Source organism: Frieseomelitta varia, unplaced genomic scaffold (genome assembly GCF_011392965.1).
Source record: "Frieseomelitta varia isolate USP_RPSP 00005682 unplaced genomic scaffold, Fvar_1.2 scaffold_62, whole genome shotgun sequence".
NCBI lineage: Eukaryota > Metazoa > Arthropoda > Insecta > Hymenoptera > Apidae > Frieseomelitta > Frieseomelitta varia.
In genome coordinates, this window is record NW_025110390.1 from 290,236 (window position 1) to 312,800 (window position 22,565).

Genomic DNA, 22,565 nt, shown 5'->3' on the forward strand with positions numbered 1-22,565 from the left:
TATAGATATTTACTCATTTATGTATGTTAAGTTTTTTATAATAATTATTTTATTTTTTAATAGTTACAGTAATGTGTATATAATTCTTGTATACATATAAATAAATAAACCATCTTTGCACCTATAGCTTATAACTTATAATTTATAACGTATGTAAACATATTTTATTAAGAACAGTTTTTGTATCTTTACTTATATTTTCTATTAAATCGGTATTGTACTCTTACCTTGTTATTAAATATTTTTCTAAGCACTAAGTTAAACAATTTTTATGCCAAAATAATTTGGTACGAAAATACAATGAATTTAAAAAAGTATTATTGCGCGCAATAATTTAAAATCTGCGCGGTGAAATTGCGCCAAAGTATAGCTTCAAACACGCTCTCTATAATGAACAGTCGAAGTAATAAGATGACAAGCATTCGACACTAGACTGTTACAAAAATGGCGCTTGCTGAAGTTTGTGGTCTAAATTCTTTTGTTGATTTCAATGTCTCGCGTAACGAAGATAATTATACACAAGAAATTCAGGCATATAGCAGGAATTTTATAAACAATGCACAATTAGCAGTACCACCATATATGAATGTAAGTAAATAATTTAAATCCATCGTCTACATAACCTTTCACTAATTTAAATTTGCTACATCATGTAATGTCATCTCTTTAAAAATTACTTTTCTGACGTATATAGCCAGCAGCAAAATTGTCACAACTCGCAGAAGGGACTGATGAAGCAGGAAAACACTTGAAGATCAAGTTTGATCATGGAACAACCACATTGGGTTTTCAGTATAAAGGTGGAATTGTCCTTGCTGTTGACTCACGAGCAACAGGGGGTCAATTTATTGGTAAATTTAAAGTGTATATGTATTAAATATTATAATTTTGAATAAGAAATATTATAACATATTTTCTCATCTACTATAGGTTCATCTACTATGAAGAAAATTGTTGAAATCAATGATTATCTCCTTGGAACTTTAGCTGGCGGTGCTGCAGATTGTGTTTACTGGGATAGAGTTCTAGCAAAACAATGTCGTACATATGAACTAAGGAATAGGGAACGTATTTCTATTGCAGCTGCTAGCAAGCTTTTGTCAAATATGATATATAATTATAAAGGAATGGGATTAAGTATAGGTGTGTTTTTATCTCTTTACAAATCGACAGTATTTACAGTAGATTTCTTTAATGAAATTGATAAAATATTGATTTACAGGTATGATGCTTGCTGGATGGGACAAAAGAGGACCTAGTTTATACTATGTTGATTCAGAAGGTGCCCGTACACCAGGAAAAGTTTTCAGTGTAGGATCAGGCTCAATTTATGCATTTGGTGCATTAGATTCTGGCTATCGCTGGGATTTAACTGATGAAGAGGCTTATGAACTTGGCAGAAGATCAATTTATCATGCTACTCATAGAGACGCTTACTCTGGTGGTATTGTAAGAGGTACGTAATCATATAAAGGAAGATTATACAATATGATACAATGTGAATCTTTTACAGTGTATCACATGAAGCCGACTGGCTGGGTACATATTTCTGATGAAGATTGTAAAGACCTTCACTATATGTATCAAGATCAGAAACAGAAAGGACTTAATTAGTAACATTTACAGTTTATTTTATATCCTGTGAAACGTTTCCTTTAATAAAATTTACTTTGAAATGTAAAATTTTTATATCTATTTTTTGCCTGCGATTTAATTTAATAACATTTATTCGTTCAAAACATGTAATTTAATCGATATGAATATTATTTTTCAATGTTAGAAATAAATTATGAACATAATATTGAAATAAAAAAAATATACACATACGAAAGATAAGATGAAAAGAATGTACTTTGAAGCCACCGCCCCACTGCAACCTCCTACTTATTACTGCGCCGCCGACCGCCATTGAATCAGTGTGATTGGTGTCGCAGTGCAACAAGCAAGGTGTGTTATTTCATAAAAAGCAAAATAACTTTTAATTGTAATTTCTTAATTAACATATAAATGTCAAGTCCAGAAGAGTGTAAACTCAAAGGTGGACATCCTCCTGCTGGTAAGTAAATAAATCGTGATTTTCCTTAAAATACAGTAAATATGTTTACACAACTAGAATGACGTCATATGCACCTGTCTGGATATTTCAAGGCTATCTGGCTATGTATTTAACTTTCTTTTGATTGAAATTTTATATCCTTGTTTAGTAAAAGCAGGTGGAATGAGAATCACCCAACACAAAACACCGAAAGAAGATCGTGAAATAAAACCAATTAAAGATGTAGACGAAAGTAAACCGTCTAGCAGGTATCTTTCTATTTACAGTAAGAATAATTCGTATTTTAACAATATTGATTTTAACATTTAATCTAGCAAATTATAATGATTAAAAACACAGTTGATCTCTCAAGTAATAGTTACCTATAGTTAACATATGGGACATATATGTGGCATAGTCTCGTGTATTTGCTATACTAGCGATAACGTTATAATTTGTATTGCGCAATACAAAGCAACATGATACAAACAAAATGAGCATATACATATAAATGAATAAATTGTTCCTATATTTAAATGAAAACAAATTACAAAAACAATTTTATCTATCATAAACATATTATAATGTTTAATAAAATATTTATATATTTATATATATTTTAACTATGTTTCAGTCCACCAAAAACTCTCATGATTAGTGGAGTACCTGCAAAAGGGAATGCAGACTTTCCTCCAGAAGCTGTGCAAGTCTTCCATGAAAAGCCTATTCCAACTCATAATGCACGTCCAACTCATAGTTCACGTCCAATTATTATTCAACAGCCAAGGAAGTGAATGATATACATATTACTTACCAGCTGGAGGCTATTGAAAAGAACATTAGCCTATATATTATCTATTAAAAAAAAAAAAAAAAAAAAAAGGGTGGAAAGAAGAAAAAAATGAATGATAAATATCTATATGTGTGTGTACTTAAAAGTTTTCTTGGACTAACAGGACCTTATGTGCTTAAAATCGTTTAAGCAGTTCTTTATCCAAGAAGCTTTGGTTTCATGCAACATGAAATAAAGTACCTCGCGAGAGTTTATTACTGTTATTAAGACGAAAAGAATTTATCTTTAATGCATTAGATTCCTGTATCGACATTTAGACGAATGATTTATTTCATTTTTCAGAAGTATCGTTCGTTCAGACTAAACAATTTTTAGATTATCTTCTAGATATTATGCTCTTGTCTCAAATAGGCTATTTGTAACTGTTATTGGGACCAGTATGCATTTCAAGTTTAGTAATAATTTAAACAGCTATTTCTATTTCTAAATTTATGCATTTTTATTTTTTATCTATCCTAAGTATTGTAAAAATTTTGTTAATTAATTGTACCTATTACATAGTTTCTCATTGTTAAAAAGAATTACACTACGTAGTAAGCATCACTTTTAAAGGTGTAAATGTCGAACAAGATTCATAATGTTGACTACAGTTTGTACGAGATTTGAAGAAAAAAAATATACGTTCTTAAACGTAAAAATTAAACGTTTTAATTATTTTCCTTTCCTCTTGAATTTATCCCCATATATGTATTGGACAAGTAGTGATCACGCGATATCGTTGCTACCATGAGTACCATTGAATATTGTCGTCATAGTAACTGGCATGAATTCTATAAACATAGCCACATTGATGTGTCAAAGGTCGAATGAAAAAACTGATCAAGTAGAACTTCCTTCCTGATGTGTAAAGATGTGAATGTGTTACAGTTCTTAATCATCGTTTCCGTTTGAAAATTTTCGTACATCTTCAATCCTTCGGATCGCCGTATCAGTTCGTGAAGTTTCATCGCGTTCATCTATAGTCGCGATGTCGTCAAAAAATACTAGTGAAAAGGTTTTAGAGATCGATGTACACGTCACCAAACATTATGACATTGTTCGACGTCTTGGCAAGGGGGTAATTTTTTTGTTCATTCTGTTATTTTTAATAATTACTTATTTCTCCTTAATTTCAGAATATTATAGTATGTTAAGTATTTTGTAATTTTTATTTTTGCAATGTTGTTCTTTAAACTTTTTTCAGTTATATGTGTGCGTCTGTGTGTGTGTGTGTGTGTGTGTGTAAAGTTTTCTAGAAAGTATAATGTATAAAGTTTTCTAGAAAGTATAATATATAAAGTTTTCTAGAAAAATATAATATAAAAAATGATTCTAACTTTATATGGGATGAAAAAAGCAAATTGTTTTTATATAGTATGAAGGATATGATGAAGAAAAATTGTGTGCATATATACGCGCATACGTACAATTATCCATAACAATTATCACGTAGGTCCATCATGGAAAAACATAACCGGAAGCAATCGGTACATGTGCTGTTAACAATTACAATCACGACATCAAATATTTAATCTAAGGATAAATATTATAATCGTAACGAACTTTATTCAAAATTTAAAACATCTTTAATCGATAATTTTTCGACAAATTTTTCGATAGGCTTACGGTATTGTATGGAAGGCGATAGACAAGAGAAACAAGGAAACAGTAGCGGTGAAGAAAATCTTCGATGCCTTCAGAAATCAGACGGATGCACAGCGCACATTCCGTGAGATAATGTTTCTACTATCATTCGCCAATCACGACAACATCATACGACTGATCGGTCTTCACAAGGCGAACAACGACCGAGATATTTATCTCGTATTCGAGTACATGGGTGAGTTTTACCCGGTCCAAAGAAGAATTCAAACGAAGGTCACATGCCGCGGCGATTCTCAGACTTTTGGCCTGAAACCCGTTTCGGCCCGTTTCCCCAGAAACCGATCTGCACAACGTGATTAAGAAGGGCAAGATCCTGAAGGACCTCCACAAGGTGTTCATCATGTATCAGCTGTTTAAGGCGATCAAATACATTCATTCAGGAAACGTGATACACAGAGATTTGAAGGTGAGATGGTCTACGTGGATTGATTCCCATCGGAATGACTGCTATGTTTATGTTTGTTCCAGCCATCAAACGTTCTACTAAATGCTCATTGTCATTGCAAAATCGCTGATTTTGGACTGGCACGATCTGTCACTCAAATAGGCGAAGGAGATGGTGAAACCGCCAGCGATCCAACACTCACGGATTATGTGGCAACTCGCTGGTATCGTGCACCGGAGATACTCGTTGCTTCAAAAAGGTATTCGTTATTTTGTACAAATATATACATACATATATAAATTTACGTAACTTTGTTGTCTATGGATACAATTTAGGTACACGAAGGGTATCGATATGTGGTCATTGGGATGCATTCTTGGCGAAATGCTTCTTGGAAAGCCATTATTTCCTGGTTCATCGACGATAAATCAAGTAGAAAGAATAATGGCCACTCTTCCGCCACCTACTAGAGAAGGTAATACTCTTTGATAGTCTCACAAATCCTCAGAATAGAAGAAAGAAAGTAATCGATTTTCCTTGGTGATATTTTCAGATCTGATTTCGGTTAGCGCCGGATATGCTACTCATTTATTAGAAAAGACACCAAACGCACCCAGGCGTTCATTGAAGGATTTATTACCAGAGGTGCCGGAGAAAGCATTGAACCTTATCAGCAATCTGATTGTCTTCAATCCAAATCACAGACTAACAGCTGTGGAGGCTTTAGAACATCCTTATGTGGCCGAGTACATTAACTTTGTGATGAGAAATAAAAGGAATTATTTTATTATTATCGTCATTATTCTTTTTACAGTTTTCATAGAAGAAGCAACGAACCGGCAAGAGGTTCGAGCGTGGTACCGTTGCTCAGAGACGACGTACAACTCTCTGTCGACGAATACAGAAATAAGCTTTATTCAATGATGGACGAGAAACATCGCAAACATAAGAATATGTGGGTTAATATAATAATTTATATGACAAAAGATTATTATCATAAGTGAGATTGATGCATCGATTAATTGAGAACAGGTCTAAGTCCAGAATCAAACGATTATCGGAGCACATCAGGAAGGAAACAGTTAGTAGTAATAGTAACCCAGTCATTGGCCAAGGTGACGCGATTATTAATAAAAGTCTTACACATTCGTGTCAAGATTTACGTAAAGAGAGAAGTAAAAGCGATATATACGAGCCTTCTTATTTAGAAGGTGATACCATTAACAGTTTATTTTACGAAAAACGACAGATTAACAAAAATAAATTGACAAATCTCTTACTATCTTCTACTCAGTGCGCACACAGTTACCAAGCAGAAAGACGACACGACATTCGCAAATTGATAGTGGAGAAAGAATTACGAAAACGAGATCGATATGTCTTTCTGTCGAGCAACAGATGCAAAACACAAAAAATCTTCGACCAACTGGTAAGAATGTATTAATTTTGGTAGTTTCGATAAGGCCGAAACGTTTTCATATCGTGGTCGTATTGATAAATCTTTTTAACATTTAACAGCTAAAAGCGTAGCAACTCAATATACACACAATTTTGTAAACGGTAGTTTGAATAATTTGACTCCAAGCACAACCAAAAGCTGCTTATATCTCAATCAACAACACCGACAACTATCCAAATCTCAGCGTTCTATACAATCGGATCAACCTATGATGGTAAGAAAATAAATTGAAAACTGCAATTCACTTTCGAGTTGATTTCTTTGTTCTCTAATTCGCCGCGTTTTTTGCTTAAAAAAAGTAAACGGACGATTCTGTCGTTACAGGCTACATGTCGCGTGGGATTCATTTAGGTACTGTAATCACTTATACGTGTCACAACTCACGCTTCTCGCACAAAAACGACGTACATGCTCTTTTTCTTATCCAAGATTAAATCGAACAATTTTCCTCACATGCAATTTATTTGTTTCAATTGTAGGAATTTTACAGCATAATTCCATAAATTTAATTCGTACAATCGAAATTCAAATATTTCAGTGCGCGCCTGGAAGAAGACCAAGTCAAGTAATAGCTGGCAACCGAGATAAATTACGAAGGAATTGCAAACAGGTCCGTACGACAAATCGACTTACGACAGATCTAAATTGGCGGGAAGAAGATCGACAGAAGACTTCGTTCAATCACGATAATCCTAAGAGTCTTCAGACAAAATATTTCGCGAGAACGCCTGATAACGTAACTGCTTACTACCTTAGTTCTGGAAGTAACAATAAGAATAGCAATAGCTCCAAGTCATTGTATAATTCATACCATCCTACTGCGAAAAGAGAAAATCTAACTATCCGAAACTATCTGAATCAAACGGTACCATTGCGTGTGGAAGAACAAACGCCGTCAACGCTCCCCAATCGAATAAGAAACAATACCGATTACCGGATGATCCTTCGAAGTAACGCTAGCAATACCGAGAAGCTACATCAATCGGGTAATTATCTTACAAGCAACAACAATCGGTCAAGGAACACAGTTCCGAACCGACGTCACGTCATTGGAACACAGTTGAAACATGTCGCCGATGCAAGTATAAATAGTGAAAAAAAACCGGCATTGATACGTGATTCGTCTTTCTTAGATAATTATAACCAAAGTCACGGTATAATAACGGCGTCTATGTACAAAGATCTACGAAATGAGACTATAAGATGGTAGAATATTGTCGGTGGCAGCTTCTGAAGAAAGACACAAATAAACCGAAAAGATTTATTACACATATTTTTGTATCGTTCATCCCCGTAAATAGCTTCTTTTTTACGCAATGAATATTCTTTTTCGAATCTTAATAAATAAGAGTTTGATTCACTCTTGGAATTGTACCAAAATTATGGATTTTCTCATATATTAATAAATATAATAAATGTAAAAGAAGGAATGTAATATAAGAAATTGAAAATTAAAATTCATACAGGAATATTCTTCTTCACAGAAGCTGCGAACAATGTATTTAACGTTCCTACATAAATTTTTAAAATGCACGATCTATCGATTGATCTGAGTTCCTACAAGAACAAACTGCCGAAGCTTCAATGTAAATCAACTTATTATAAATGCATAAATAACAAAGAAAATGATGATTTTGAAATAAACAATACTTCAAGTTGTTAGATAAGAAGAATCTTGCGATGAATGATCACTATATAGTTCTAAGATAAGAAGTGGAAAAACTTGTCCAACTTGTTCAACTCGACATAATATTGCTTAAAAAAAAGGGGGAGAGAAGGAAAAAATTATAATTATCTTTTGGAAGTTTCAGAATTATCGAGTTGAAATTTGGAAAATAATCACGAATTTATTATTACAAATATATAAGTAACATATGAAGCCAATTATTGGGGCCAAAATGGTGTTTTCATGATATCAACACTCGTCCCCCACGAAGAGCAAGGATATTATTCTTTCCTCTTCGCGTTCAATGTTTATTCCTCGACAATGTAGCGTTTAAATTCCTTTGTAACACACTTTTTTGTGATACTTTTATGCGGCTATGTGATAATGTCCAATTCGTATGTATTACCTGTCGTGGAATAAATTTTTATTAAAGCAATGTGACTCGTACGCTTTTCTGTCAGTATCCAGATCAAAAGCTCTGTGAAAAGATTGCCTCGTGTCGCAATGAAAACGTTTTTCTGAATCAGAATACATGACACCCCGTATTTTCATTTTTCTCATTTTGTATGCAATTCTAGTTCTCGTTGTCGGCGTCACGTTGTTTCTTTTTTTAGAAAGACGAAAGTATTATCAATAGAAATATTATTTCTTCCTTCTTTTTCTCAGATTTATAAAAAGCATGAACCGAATCTGTTCACGTATACGTATATGTAAATATGTTATGTTGTTTGTTGCACTAAGCTTTTAGGAAAAAATATCTGCATTTTCAAATCATTGTTTTCAATTCGAGTATATTGCACAGGATTTATTATAAAAAACGACTATTTGTGCCATATGCATCAAGATACATATGTACCTATGTACCTACTACGCTCTCTTATCATTAACATCCAAATCTTACACTAATATTTCGTAAGTATCTGTAAAGAAAAGAAATTCTTTGTCTCAGTCACATAAATATATATACATTTATGTATGTCATCCCTTATCGTCCATCGATATTTTTTAATACGTGGACGAGTTCTATTTAATCCTTCGAAATGTTTAAATGAAATGCGAATACACGTACAGATGTTGAATCGGAATAAATTGCAAACGTTATTGAAAATTTAATATCCCAATAGGATGTATCGATATATCAATTTAATCGATACAATTTTTCGAAATGGAAATAGCGCTTTTTTCAGTTATTGTATATTCAACAACAGAGGCAACATTATTAATATGTCACGATAACGATATTAGTTCCAATTTCATGAATTTTTATTAGAAAAAATGCTAAAAAATTTTATAAATATTTTGAGAGACTCTATTTTCAAATTGTGCAATTTTTTTCGTATTTATTTTTACAATCAATTCAATTCGAATTGAACTGGATAATATCATTAATGTCAAGCCCACACGACGAATATGTTTACTCAATGTAAATAAATATTTACAAACTGTTTAAGTTCACTTGATCTCATTACAGTTATGATCCTGTTACACGTAACAAGATTATTCTTATGAAAAATTATTTTAATCCAAATCGAACGATAAATAAATAATGTGAACGATAAATAAATAACATTATCGAAAGTGTGACTTCTCGTCACTGTTTCAATACTTTTCAAATCTAGCCCTATTTGTCTCCTTTATTCAAATTCACTTCACAAACTTACCCTTTTACCTGATTCCTCATCAATTACGTGTGCTCTTTTTTTCATTCATTATAGTGCATTTATTATAATGCATAGTAGACAGAATTTACATTGTTGCAATAAGACTTTTTGTTTTAAGGAACGTTAATGCAATTTACGTTTGTTATCACGTGAAAAATTGAAAACTATTTATCACACTATTTATCGATATAAACATTAGTACAATTATCAATGAATGATACAGTATTCAAATCCAAAGACTGCTAGGAAATATTCTAAGCAAACATATTTTAACTGACATTGCATCTTTTCCGACTACCTTTAACGATATTCTATACATCTATAAGAGATCAACCAAGGCTAAGTTAGTTCTTTGATTAAATCATTTATTTCTATGTTCAACGTTGTTCATCTGTAGTGACCAACGTATTCACATGAGGTTGAGTGGCTTCATTCTTCTTGTAACAGGTCTCTTGATTTTTGTTTATCTGCATTTGTTCCATCACTGTTTGCTGTCTTCCCCGAAGACTTCGCAACATGTAGCAATGTCGATGAGGACTGTGTCTACTGTAGAAACTATCATATCCACTGCTAGTGGTGGCTGTTCGCCGAAGGGCCAAAACTGCGTGATGACCATTGATCGGTAGTCCACATCCACATGCGGATAACATTCTCTGGTTGCGAAGCAACCCTCGTCTCATGGTACTATTAGCACTACATCCTGCGCACACATCATCGATCACGGCAGTTCCTTGAGCACTCTGCAGTAAGTAATAAAATATGAAAATTGCTGAAAATGTAGAATGTCGAACATTTTTTATTTAAGGGGATTTTCCTATTTAGAGCTGCAAAATTTAAATAATTTATTATAATAAATTATAATAAAAACCTATTGTATAAAAATAAAGCAAAAAAAAAAAAAATTTTTTTTAACGAAATGACGACAAGAAAAAGATATTGATATAGTTCTAGCTCACAAGATAATTACTTTTATATAGATTAAATTCAGTTTTTCATTCTTTTCTTTCAAATGAATACAACAATATAAATCATAGTAACTATTAAAGATAAAAATAATGCAGATAACATAATTTGAATAATAATAAAGATAACATCGTACAAGAATTACATTATCATAACATATCATAACATAACATGGTCAAACAAGTATTTATAAGTATGTATTCGTATGAGTTACTTAAAGCGTCAAAGTCTAAAAACTTCTCAAAAATCAAAAAAATTTCGAATTTCGAGAATTCAAAATTTTGTACCTTTTTCATGATTCGAAACTCTCGTAACTCAGATAAGTAAAAACATAAAATCAATGAATAAAGAATAGTGTAAATAAAGGATATTTAATTCATGTGTATTTCAAATATTTGGTGCAAAATACTTCGCAAATGTTTGTTTTTGAGAACATAAACAGATATTTAAAGATATAAGTGATCGATTCTGGAATGATAATGCAAAATATTCAAATTTTATTACATCACCAAATCAAAAAAGTATCTTATATCACCATACACTCTGAAATTCAGTACATTCAGCCTTGTAGTCGATAAAAAAAGAAATAAATTAGATCTCGAAAGAGTTCGAATGTTAATGTTTTTATACAAGAATCTGGATTAAATATTTTTGTATGTTGTTACGTTTTTGTTATAAAAATTTATAAGAAAATGTTTAAATCAAGAAATTATTGTACAAAATAAATTAGTATTTCAAATTTTTAAAGTTTCGTAACCTTGCAAAATTTCGGATTTAAATTTCAAGAATTTAAAAATTGGTTTTGAACTGATCCCTAATTCTTTTTAACGAGGAAAAGTCCGTCAGTACTAAAAAGAATACCATGAAAATCGATATAAAAAAATTTATTTCACAGAAAAAAATCAATGAGGATCTTATGTTAGTAAATATTTTTGATGTATACGCTTTGCTGAGTTAGGCTACTGCTAAGAGTACCAATAATGTAAGAGAAGAAACTGAACCGCGTAAAATGAGATCGCGTAAAATTGAAGCCGGGTATAAAAAATTCGTGTAAATGGAGGGATTATTTATCGCGTAAAGAAAGTACGACGTAAATCGAGGATGTAAATTTTAAAATATTGATCTATAATAACCTAACAATTTTCTATCCAATAAATCGTTTAAAAATTGGTGATTTTGAATGAAAATAAATTTACTTTCATCTTTAAACTATTCTTTTCTTTACACATTATTGATTTTTTCATTAATACTCAATAGTCGATGTCATTTATACTATTACAAAAATTCTGTGGAATTTATTACAAATAAAATGAAATAATATTGACATTAAAGAAAATATTAAATATAATAAATTTTTTCCTTGTTTGAATCACAAAAATGAGATTTGAGAATTGTAGTAGTTAAGAACAAGATATCCAATGAAATTATTAATGAAATATTATATTTATATTAAGTCCTGTGTAATAAAAAACTAGTAAATTCCATACTCCGTTATAAACATAGCGCGGTCATTTGAAAAATAATAAACCCATGGTATTCGTCACAATAAATATAAAGACAATAGAACTTTCATCAAAATTGAAAATATATAAATATATAAATATATATATAATACATATATATTATTATACATACACACATTATTATTATTACATATATTATTTTACATATTATTTACATATATTATTAATTATATATTTCATATATATTATATACATGTACATATATATATATATATATATATATACACACATATGTTCAATCTACTCGACTGATTTTCAAATGCATTTTTCTCGAAAACGAAACCCCCGAACATAATTTTTTCATTTTTAATTTTCATCTTATTTGGAGCGATAGAATTGTCCCGACCCAATTTGTACTATGACTTCTGGGACATCCTGCATATCTAATTTTTTCTTTCGAAACAAATATATTAGTTAAGTATTATATATAAGTATCGGTAAGTATCAGTAACTTTATAGAAAGCAATAATTTTATATGCGTGAGTTAGAGTTTCCGACATTGAACGATGTACATCAGATTGATGCTTGTTTATGTTAACAAAGAATACAACGATTTTAGTAGTGTATGGAAGTCTGCCAATTTGGTCGTCATAAATAGCGTAGATAAATGCTTATGCAAGATACGTCACACCCCAGCTATAATTTTACGATGTTAGGCCAGGGCCACACCAGCGTTGAAACGACGTGCGTTGCAATGCATGACGTTCCGAACGCACGCACATAAGTGAACACACTACGTTGCTGCTTTTGTATTAACTGGTTAAGGGTACTAAGAGTATGGACGCGTGTGATGTAGCGTTTTCACATATGACACACTTATATTTAAAAATCAGACGAAAGAGAAAATGCGAACGATATATATATATATATAGGCACTACTTTATAAAGAACTATATGAAAACCATGAAATGGTTCAATTATTTCCAAATGTCCGTTTAATGAATTATTTTATCGTTTGTGAAAGATTGTACGAAACACCAAAATATAAATGTCGATATTGGTCATGACAAAGTAGTTTTCGATCATAGTAAAATAATTTTTATTAAATTATTATATAATTATATGTGATGAGTCTTCTTATAAAAAGTATTTTCTTGCTTCGCTAGCAAAGAAAGTACTGAGAACGACGACTACAATACGTTGAATGTTCTGTTCATAATTGTAGTATAAATATATCGAGAAAAAATCAACGTCGTAACGCATGTTGAAAATGACGCACGTTTCTTGATGCAATAAACTATGATGATATTTACTACAACGCTACATCACAACGCATGTCGTTTCAACGCTATGGCCATGACATTGTAGAGAATTTATGTCAAAATTTGATGAAATTGCGATAATGCTTCCTCACACTCTTGTTTGTTTACAGCTCATACTGCGTCATATAAGATCTAGCAGATAGAGAGACAAAAAAATTTCTTCTCTCTCTTTTTTCTTTTTTTACAAGAATTACAACAGCTTTGTATATCGTATTCTGAATCATTTCACACTTTATGCAACGAATGACGATTTTAGGCTGTATCACAAAATACCAAAGAACCTCGAGAACATCAGTCTCCGAATGAAATACGAAACTTTTTGTGACGACCCAGCACCAATTTTTATTGATACAACTGAAAAACACAAATAAACTAAAGATACAAGAGAAAAAAAAACATACGCGCGATTGATTCTGAATTTTACTTTCGAATATGATTTTGATATTAAATATGAAATGACATGGGTTTTTATTATTTATTAAAAATTTAGAAGAAAGGATAACAATATAATCTCTTTTCAGAGTTAGATTTCTTCTTAAAATCTAATTGTTCTAAATTAATCTTTTACTTAAAACGTAGGTAAAGTAGAAACAAAAGAAAGATTCTATTCTTTACAAATAAAAATTTGCTGTTTTTCACAAAATACGCACTCATTATGTGTTTATACTTTCCAAATGAGACGTTTAATTCATGTGTCGTCACGTTAGTTTATCGAATAATGTACTCCGTGAGAGATCTCAATATCTGAAGTATCAAGCTTTGCAAGCAAGTTTTGAAACTCATAAAGTATCTGATTTAGAGTTTTTGCTTCCGAAAGCTATATTACTCTTCATGAGGGACCAATATATCAACACAAATAGCTGTGGAAACTTTGTTATACTTAAAAATATTAGAGATTAAATGATCTTGCCTATAAATACTATAAGCCTCTTATCAAATATGTCCCAACATGCAACTCTTTAACTTCCTTAACTTATAAAAAATATTTCTTTCAATATCAGCCTCTCTTCTAATTCATAGATATCGAATTATATACGTTTCAGTATACCCTTTTAATATAATATCATATTGTTAGATCGTTACAAACTTAAAATAATTAATGCATTAGTTGAACAAATGAATTTTTCTCTTGGAAGTACAAAATTTATGTGACGCATACTCGTAAAAGAGATATAAGAATAGGATAAAAGAAACAATAAAAGAAAATTGCTTTAGTATTGGAAAAATTCTACCTTCTAGCGAGAAGACTTATCCTTACGTAAATTTTATTCAAAGCTTCTGCATTTACATTAGTAGAATATCTTTAAATTGCTATGATACTCGATTCAAATGTCGATACTTACCCTGCGATAAGGCTTTTGACGTGTCAATCCATGGCAAAGGATCTCTGATACGCTCCGGCGGAAATTACGAGTCATAACGCAGTATACAACAGGATTCAATGCGCTATTCGCGTGTCCCAGAAATAAGCAATAGGATAGAGCATCTGTCGTTGCTTTTCCCTCTACAGAATAATTTTAAGGCTTTAGGTATATATCTCGTCCCAGTTCGTTAGTTGCGAAGTACAAGTAATATCTATAATCATATTCATTGATAATTCGATAAAAAGCTAAAAGTTCATATCAAATTAGCGACTACTAGCTGCTTTCTATTATTTCCCTCGCGATAAAGAGAGGCGGAACCCGTAGGCTCGTGGGCGTTCTATATGTTTCCATAATCTAAGAATATTCAATTAAAAGGTGCATAATAATTTCTGTACTTTCTTCAATGAACGATCACTCACCGACTGCGCCCAGGTCTATCAAGAGCATTAAAACGTTATACGGTAGCCAGCACAATGCGAACAGCACCGCCAGAAGAAGCAATATCCAAGCAATTCGCTTTCTCTCACGTACCAGCCGAAAACTCTGCGAATAAAATGCAATTGCACTCGATTATAAACGCAGCACAATTTGCATCAAGATTGATTCGTCATTTAATTATCGACGAGAAGAGCACAAATGCGGACAATGATTTTAATATTTCACGCACGAAGTGATATGAGTACGTACATTGGCAGTATGTGAACTTCTGTGCTGAATTTCAAAGAATGAAGTCTTTAATTTGCTCGAACTTAGTTTCTTTTAAAGACCCGGTTTTTTTGTTGTAAAACAGAATGAGAAACTGAGGTTGTCCTTTTTCTTTTGAAATTTCTTAAATTTCAACGACTTTATAGAGTTTTATACAATTTTTTATGCAATTTTTTCGTTTCAACGTGATCTTATATAGAAAAATCTTCTCTTTATAACGATCTCTCCTTTTTTATTGTACTTTTAATGAAATGTGTATCGTCGGCATTCTCAATTATTCAGTATGCATTTACTGCAAGTGTTTACTATGTACATGTGTTTAATGAGTGTACGTGTGTTTAAAGAGTTTATGTATGCGACTGATTAAAACATGTTCAAAAATATGTCAGACGCTAAACACACACATTACGTGCACACGCACACACACACAAAATAAACGTATACATTCACATTAAATATACATAAACATACACATTTATTGTAATGTCAGTATACTTTTTATTTAAACGAAAACAAAGGTAAGAGAAAATTATACATCAAGTTTTGCAGGATTGTTGTAAAAGAAAGAATTCAATCTTTAAATATTTGCAGAAATGTCTGAATTTGTAAGATTCAATTTTAAAAATTTTAAAATACATATTTTCGAGAAAAAAAAATATGTGTTCGTTTTTTCATCCACTAGTGACATGTTTACAGCACCGTAAAAGAAATGAATTATGAATTATGAAAGTAGAGGCTTTCGTTTTAAAATGAACTCAGACAGAATGTTGTATGATTTTTTTTACATAAACTTATATATAGGAATTCAAAAATATATATAAACTTATATATAGGAATTCAAAAATATATATAAACTTATATATAGGAATTCAAAAATCGACAATTTTTAACAGTTATAATCTGATGATCCTTTAATTTCTTGGAATAGTGTACATATGACAATACAAATAAAAAGGATCATAGGAATATCTTTTGACGGTAAATAATGTGTTCGATCGAATCGAAAACTTTCTTCAAATTTAATTATTTCTATTATACATATATTACACTACTTGAATAGATTTGATTAGATTTTAAAGCAGACTTAGGCAAATGGTGACTGGCCAATCTGTTATTACTGAATTAAGTGTGCTTAACTTGCATCCTTACCATAATTGATTTTCTGCTAAACTCACTAAACTTTATCAGATTAAACATCACGTATGACCTATATGATTTTCGAACTAACCTGTTGCGAGCTGGCGCTTCCTTCAACGCTATCGCAATCGAAAGGTGGTTTCCGCGCGCACAGTGTTCGTCCCATCATGGAGTATGACAGTATTACGATGAAACCTGAAGAACGAAAATGACCAAACAAGGGAGAACTATAAAGGTTAGAGAAAGCAGAGAGTAAAATGACTGATCTCTTTTTGGGATGGATAACAAAAAACGAATCGTGAACATCTTGATTTTCTCTTTCAAAATGGAAAAAGGAAGGTGAGATGAAAATATGTGTTCGAGTAAAGCTTGTCATTAATCATGTGGTCAATCTTACCAGGAATAGCGTAAACCAGCACAAAGCACACAGCTCCGAAGAGAGGCGCCCGAATTCCCAGAGGCTTGAAATCTTCAGAACAAATGTAGAAAACAGGTGGTTGGCGAGATACACGAGAAATATTCTGTGAAAAATCCCTTGTCATTGCCCAGGATCCGTAGAAAGATATGTTGCTAAATTCCATGCCTGGGCTGTGGAGGGTCCTCTGAAAAGAAAATTGAACACCATTCATCCGTTAAATTTCAGAAATGGAAATCTCCTTAATAAGATTTATTTATACCGAAAATCTTCTTTTTCTAATTTTCTGGTACGAAAAATATTGCTCGTTTTCGTTCTATCCTTGGAAATATATTTTCGCAAAATGCAATTATTGAACCGTTTTTTTCCACATCAAAGAAAAAGAAAAAGAATGAACACTCGTTTAATTCGTTTGAAAAGTCGTTCTTTCGAAGTAAAATGGTAATTAGAAAATTTAATTTGTTTCTAAAATAATGAGAAAACATCAGTAACAGAACTTTCTGAATAGTCCTTGAATTCAGTAATTTTAGTAAAAATTTTAGTAAAAACCAGTTGTCTGTAATTTTCGACAAATGAATAAAATATATTCCAGACGTTTTACATTGTTTGAAACTTTTGCGAATGATGTAATTATTGGATTATTGTATTATTGTAATACTAACCGCTCTGAGAACAGGAGCAAAAATGATTAGAGGGACCAACCAAAGAGCCATGATAACGAGAACCGTGCTTTTCCTATTGAACACTCGACGAAACGCCATAGGATTCCTTATCGCCAAGTATCTGTCGATGCTCATTGCAGTAATGGTAAAAACCGAAGCAGCGACTGCAACACCTACGAGTTAGAGTCGTCGTCATCGTTTTAAATCACCGTCGGCGATCAACGGTTCTTTCTAATAGGATATTTAGTCTTTAGACGGTTGGAGAGAACGGGTCGGACGTAGGCGGAAAGGTCGACGGTGACGAGTAAAGAGAGAAATTAAAACTGAATCTACAGAGGGATTGCGTTTCGCTTGAGGAAATACAGACGAATGCGTGTTACACTAATATACACGTTCCGGAAGATCTTTTATATGTAAGCCAGAATTATATTTCGCCCACTCTACTTGGAGAAATCAGCGAATCGTGATTGCAGCATTTTTTCATTTGTATTACCTTGCACTGCCGTGAGAGAATAACGTCTCCAAAAACATCGTGTTCGTGGAAAGCATTTCGTTAATTTAACACGAATTTAATGACATGCAGATTTGAATCGAAGATTGTAAAACAAAAGACGCCTATAATATCGTAAGATCTTACCTTGAAGGTAAGAGGAAAGTTTGCACATTATTTCCCCGTGTATCCATATTACAGAGACTGCTTGACTGACAGCCACCGGCATACAAATCGCAGTCACCAAAAGATCTGCTATTGACAGGTTGACCACGAAATAATTAGTCACACTGAAAATAAAAATCCACTATTGATTGAAACATGATATATGTAAATGGAAATAATCATTGAGCCAATTTAAAGATCTGATAATTCAATGAAACATACGAATCACTTTTATTGAGGAATTCTGCGAATTTAACAAACGAATTCTTACAACTGCGTTTCGTTGAATTGCCAACGCGATGAATTTCGAGCAATGAATAAATAATTTGTAACAGGGCTGCTCGAATACCTAATATCCACTTGGACAGTTTCGAGGAACGCGTATCATTCGCTTATTGTTATCCGTGCAAAGCGTAAGCGGTTAATATCAAAATCACGTATTCACGTTCACGGTTTGACAGTAAAAAGAGAAAGGGAGAGCAATAATTTTTGCCTTACAAATAAACCTGAATTGAGGCAACCATGATGTTCTTACAGGCATCGTAAGTGTGGATCGCTTATTTGCACGATGCTTCGCCGCTGTTGGAAATAAGCATTCCTATGTGTGTATGTGTTTCTTCGATTTTGCGTACTAAGAATGTTCAAGGTATCTGCACTACAGAATTAAGAAAGTTATGTCTGCATTCAAGGTACCAATTATAGCAATTGTTTATGCGATGCGAGCAAACAACACTTGGTTTGTTATATTTGACAAAATTTTCGTTACGTAACATTGTTTATCACTGAAAGCTCGTCGAAGTGTTTTTTCACCGTTCACATACCATGAATCTCCCATCATCATTCCATATTGCAATTGATGCCTTCTGTTAATCAATTTACGCTCTATCGTTTGCAAATCTGATGCATACATATTATTTATGTACACTTGCACGTTTTTGTTATCAGAAATCGAATGAAACTGTTAAAATTCAATCGGTTATGAAATAATTTTATGTACCATAATTATTTTTTCCGAAAAGACAGTTATAAAATACAGTGCATTAATTGAAATTTCTATCCATGTATCTTTGTGTAAATAAGAAAGAAGAAACTTTTATTTTCTTGAAAATAAGTTTTAATTTAACAGAAACATTTATTCTGCTCTGAAAAGAATAAAATTGTGACAAACAGATTCGTTGGGAACATTGTGAGATAAATGGGTTTGAAATTAAAATCTTAAACCATTCGATGGAGATAAATTTAAAAAAAAGTTAATTTAAATGTAATTTAGACACTAAACTAGACTAATCTGGATTAATGGAAGATTTAAAAGATCATTTCTAAGTTAATTAGTATAACCCATTATACAAGTTAATGGAACACTGTTTTATGTTTAAAAAATACGTGATAATCTCAGGACAAGTTATAATTAATAAAAATAATTTAAAGGATATATTATTCCTAAAACATTAAACTTTGAACTTTGAGTATATACGGAATTTTCTGTTCTTTTTAATTCTCTTTTTATAGTTCAATCAAATGAAACAGTTACACAAAAATCATAATATGCATACATTGTATATTTATTCTACTTCTAGTTCTTTAAATAACGCTAATTAAAAAAGTTTCTCTAACTTCTGACTTTTATATTTATATTTATATTTTGAACTTAAATATCTGTCCAAAAATAAATGATTCTCCTCTTATTAATTAAATATAAAACAACTACTGAAAAACTAAACTTTCATAAGTTGATTAACGTACGGAGTTAACGTACAAAGTTAACAGAAGAAGAATTTATAAGTTAAATGTTCGATAAATAACTTTCATTCATAAAATAGATATTGGCTGTCTTATTCGATCCCTGATTATAATTAATTGCTCCTTTACACTCTTCTCAAAGATATCGAACCTTTATTCATTCCAATAAAACTAAATCAAGAGAATCACCAGGATCATTGAGACTGTTGAAAATGACAAATGAATTGTAACTAATGGCGCTGAATGTCATTTAGTATTATTATTAGAATTTGTTCTTTCTGCGAGCTCCGTTCCTTTACAATTCACACTGATTTTCAATTGATGTGAAAGGATTAAAAAAAAGATAACGCCACTCTGCATCCGCCTCGTATTTCGAAATGAATTTGCCTAATCCTATAACTATCCTTGCGCAAAGTTATAATTAATTCGGTCAGAATTGATCCTGTTATCTCGGAAGCTATATCTTAATTGTAAACTGACAACATGACAAGGTAACAATCTCTCTAATCAGCAATCTATACACCTGAGGCCATTTCAATTGAGTCGACGTCGCGTCATTTAGTCAAATCTCCCTTCATCCTACTCCGAGACTGTTCCACAATGATCTTCGTAAAGTTTTAATTGCCTTGGATTTACTCGCCATTCTATCATAAGGCTTTCTAAATGGTGTTTCGTGTACCATACAATACATAATTTGAATTTGTTATGAATATAGATACTGTTTAGGAACTGCACCACATGCAATAAATAACTCTCTGATCGAGCCAATAGAAAAGTAAATGACTGAATCAATACATATTTGATAAAATCTATGTATACGTACCTGCGCATGTAGTGGTATTTGAAGACGACTGCAATCACGAGAATGTTGGCCGTCACTGCGAGTGCCATCACAGGTACGTAGAGAATGATCAAAAAGTAATTAGTTTTGCTGTGAAATTTATCGTAAAAGTACCAGAGTATATCTCCGGTAATGTCTTCTCCAAAGCTTTCGTTCGAAGGTACCACGCTATCATTATATGAGCTATTAAACTCCGATGACAACGTTGATATTCTTGAATCGTTGTACACATTCGTCATGATCTTCTCGTTTGTATAATCCAATATTGAGCTTTCTTGTACGAACTTGTACAACCGACGAAATGCAAGTGAAAGTAATTTTTCGTTTTAACAGATATAGAGGATTTAGTTTTCGATCAATAGAAAATATTGTCGCCTTTTAAGTTTCAAAGCTTCGTTACAGCTAGTTTCTCGATCAAATGAACTTGATCCGGTTAACGAAGAAATTTAGTGTACGAAAATCGCCGCGACGACAGTTTACCTTTTACGCTTATTTCTATTATTATTAGATATATATATATATATAGATATAATATTCACTCTATCAATCCCGGTTTTGTCATAATAAAATTTTGACGGTATATTTGGCGAATTGAAACTTTTATGACGCGACAAATATGGAATATTTTCGTAAATGAATCGATCTTATCGCGTGTAAAACAGTCATAGAACGGTATACAATGTTTCGTGAATATTTAAAAAGTCCATACGTTCCTTTGGTTAATTTGCAACGAGAAAACAGTATATACGAAGCAGCGTATCATTATCTTCGACATTTTGCCGAAAATATATCAGCCGATCAATCCCATGATTACGTATGAGAAAATTGTTAGCATTAATTTCCTTATCTATTTAGCTTTGGAACTATCAACGCTTAAACTGCATCTGATCGATTTTGTCCGTGAAATCTTGAATTGAAAGAATGAGCTATATAAATAGTCAAATAATTTGACAGTCAATTGAATAAAAGAATATAAGTGCGTGAAATGTTCCTTTCTTTCTATCTTCTCATCCCTCTTACGCTTTTTCTTTTCTGTTGTAAGATTCACGCTGTTGCTAATAAAACCACCCCGTATGGTATAGCTCGTACATTGTATCATGAATATATTGTCTGAAATACGCGAACAATTTCGTATTATCCAACTAACGACGAGATAAAGAGAAGGATAAATAAATTTTACGAAAGTAATCACGATACGGAATTGTTCCACTTTCCAAATATATGTTTTCGAATGTTATATGCGCAAATGAAGAGCGGGATGACGGTAGTTATTTTTCGCATACGTGATACAAGGCGTATTGACTAATTTGCATGCGAAACGTGATATCAAACGTGATATCACAGTGCCAAAGATGGAAATTTTCGTTATATTTTCTCGGAACGATGAAAAAAATGAACGAAATACGTAATATTTATAAATCTCCATGCCTTAAAAACAGTCATAATACTTATCAAAAAATGTATACATATATGAATAGTTCTTTATTACGCGATGCCCGTTTTAAGCTTATAAGAGGTTTATGTTGAACAAGCCATTAAACGGATCTGTTTAAATTACACTTTTAGAAATTCTTCTATGTTTGTTTTAAATATTT

The 22,565-nt window shown here is 32.0% G+C and overlaps 4 protein-coding genes across 6 annotated transcripts; 3 read left to right on the forward strand and 1 right to left on the reverse strand.

The window, feature by feature from the left end:
* Nucleotides 1-400: 400 nt before the first annotated feature.
* Nucleotides 401-1,683, forward strand: LOC122534603 (proteasome subunit beta type-5). Its single transcript, XM_043665392.1, has 5 exons — nucleotides 401-588; nucleotides 695-851; nucleotides 931-1,143; nucleotides 1,223-1,456; nucleotides 1,514-1,683. The coding sequence occupies exons 1-5, from the start codon at nucleotides 445-447 to the stop codon at nucleotides 1,612-1,614; spliced, it is 849 nt and encodes a 282-aa protein (XP_043521327.1). The 5' UTR covers nucleotides 401-444; the 3' UTR covers nucleotides 1,615-1,683.
* Nucleotides 1,684-1,884: 201 nt separating this feature from the next.
* Nucleotides 1,885-2,917, forward strand: LOC122534604 (death-associated protein 1). Its single transcript, XM_043665393.1, has 3 exons — nucleotides 1,885-2,056; nucleotides 2,205-2,304; nucleotides 2,670-2,917. Exons 1-3 carry the CDS (start codon nucleotides 2,008-2,010, stop codon nucleotides 2,827-2,829), a joined length of 309 nt encoding a protein of 102 aa, XP_043521328.1. The 5' UTR covers nucleotides 1,885-2,007; the 3' UTR covers nucleotides 2,830-2,917.
* Nucleotides 2,918-3,189: 272 nt separating this feature from the next.
* LOC122534600 (extracellular signal-regulated kinase 2) lies at nucleotides 3,190-8,475 on the forward strand. Of its 3 annotated transcripts, XM_043665389.1 has the most exons (12): nucleotides 3,190-3,945; nucleotides 4,488-4,707; nucleotides 4,808-4,938; nucleotides 5,001-5,176; nucleotides 5,253-5,392; nucleotides 5,471-5,663; nucleotides 5,732-5,872; nucleotides 5,950-6,128; nucleotides 6,212-6,346; nucleotides 6,436-6,590; nucleotides 6,701-6,727; nucleotides 6,915-7,030. In XM_043665389.1, the coding sequence occupies exons 1-11, from the start codon at nucleotides 3,856-3,858 to the stop codon at nucleotides 6,725-6,727; spliced, it is 1,587 nt and encodes a 528-aa protein (XP_043521324.1). In that variant the 5' UTR covers nucleotides 3,190-3,855; the 3' UTR covers nucleotides 6,915-7,030. The 3 variants fall into 3 exon arrangements, with proteins under 3 accessions (XP_043521324.1, XP_043521323.1, XP_043521322.1); XM_043665388.1 differs by lacking the exon at nucleotides 6,701-6,727 and having other exon boundaries at nucleotides 5,950-6,092; nucleotides 6,915-8,475; XM_043665387.1 differs by lacking the exon at nucleotides 6,701-6,727 and having other exon boundaries at nucleotides 3,559-3,945; nucleotides 6,915-8,475.
* Nucleotides 8,476-8,618: 143 nt separating this feature from the next.
* Nucleotides 8,619-21,396, reverse strand: LOC122534602 (QRFP-like peptide receptor). The gene is made up of 8 exons (XM_043665390.1): nucleotides 20,953-21,396; nucleotides 18,372-18,514; nucleotides 17,735-17,907; nucleotides 17,055-17,259; nucleotides 16,749-16,852; nucleotides 15,235-15,358; nucleotides 14,795-14,955; nucleotides 8,619-10,443 (listed from the first exon to the last, which is right to left on the reverse strand). The coding sequence occupies exons 1-8, from the start codon at nucleotides 21,207-21,209 to the stop codon at nucleotides 10,081-10,083; spliced, it is 1,530 nt and encodes a 509-aa protein (XP_043521325.1). The 5' UTR covers nucleotides 21,210-21,396; the 3' UTR covers nucleotides 8,619-10,080.
* Between the last annotated feature and the right edge of the window lie 1,169 nt (nucleotides 21,397-22,565).

Excerpts from the sequence above, each read along its gene's own strand:
- LOC122534604 (XM_043665393.1), top strand. The coding sequence starts at position 2,008 with ATGTCAAGTCCAGAAGAGTGTAAACTCAAAGGTGGACATCCTCCTGCT. Across the intron at positions 2,057-2,204 it reads AGGTGGACATCCTCCTGCTG|TAAAAGCAGGTGGAATGAGA; the intron begins GTAAGTAAATAA and ends ATCCTTGTTTAG. Across the intron at positions 2,305-2,669 it reads GAAAGTAAACCGTCTAGCAG|TCCACCAAAAACTCTCATGA; the intron begins GTATCTTTCTAT and ends ACTATGTTTCAG.
- LOC122534600 (XM_043665387.1), top strand. The coding sequence starts at position 3,856 with ATGTCGTCAAAAAATACTAGTGAAAAGGTTTTAGAGATCGATGTACAC. Across the intron at positions 5,873-5,949 it reads CATCGCAAACATAAGAATAT|GTCTAAGTCCAGAATCAAAC; the intron begins GTGGGTTAATAT and ends AATTGAGAACAG. Across the intron at positions 6,591-6,914 it reads AATCGGATCAACCTATGATG|TGCGCGCCTGGAAGAAGACC; the intron begins GTAAGAAAATAA and ends CAAATATTTCAG.
- LOC122534603 (XM_043665392.1), top strand. The coding sequence starts at position 445 with ATGGCGCTTGCTGAAGTTTGTGGTCTAAATTCTTTTGTTGATTTCAAT. Across the intron at positions 852-930 it reads AACAGGGGGTCAATTTATTG|GTTCATCTACTATGAAGAAA; the intron begins GTAAATTTAAAG and ends CATCTACTATAG. Across the intron at positions 1,457-1,513 it reads CTCTGGTGGTATTGTAAGAG|TGTATCACATGAAGCCGACT; the intron begins GTACGTAATCAT and ends AATCTTTTACAG.
- LOC122534602 (XM_043665390.1), bottom strand. The coding sequence starts at position 21,209 with ATGACGAATGTGTACAACGATTCAAGAATATCAACGTTGTCATCGGAG. Across the intron at positions 14,956-15,234 it reads GATAGACCTGGGCGCAGTCG|AGGGAAAAGCAACGACAGAT; the intron begins GTGAGTGATCGT and ends ATTATTCTGTAG. Across the intron at positions 10,444-14,794 it reads GTCAAAAGCCTTATCGCAGG|AGTGCTCAAGGAACTGCCGT; the intron begins GTAAGTATCGAC and ends TACTTACTGCAG.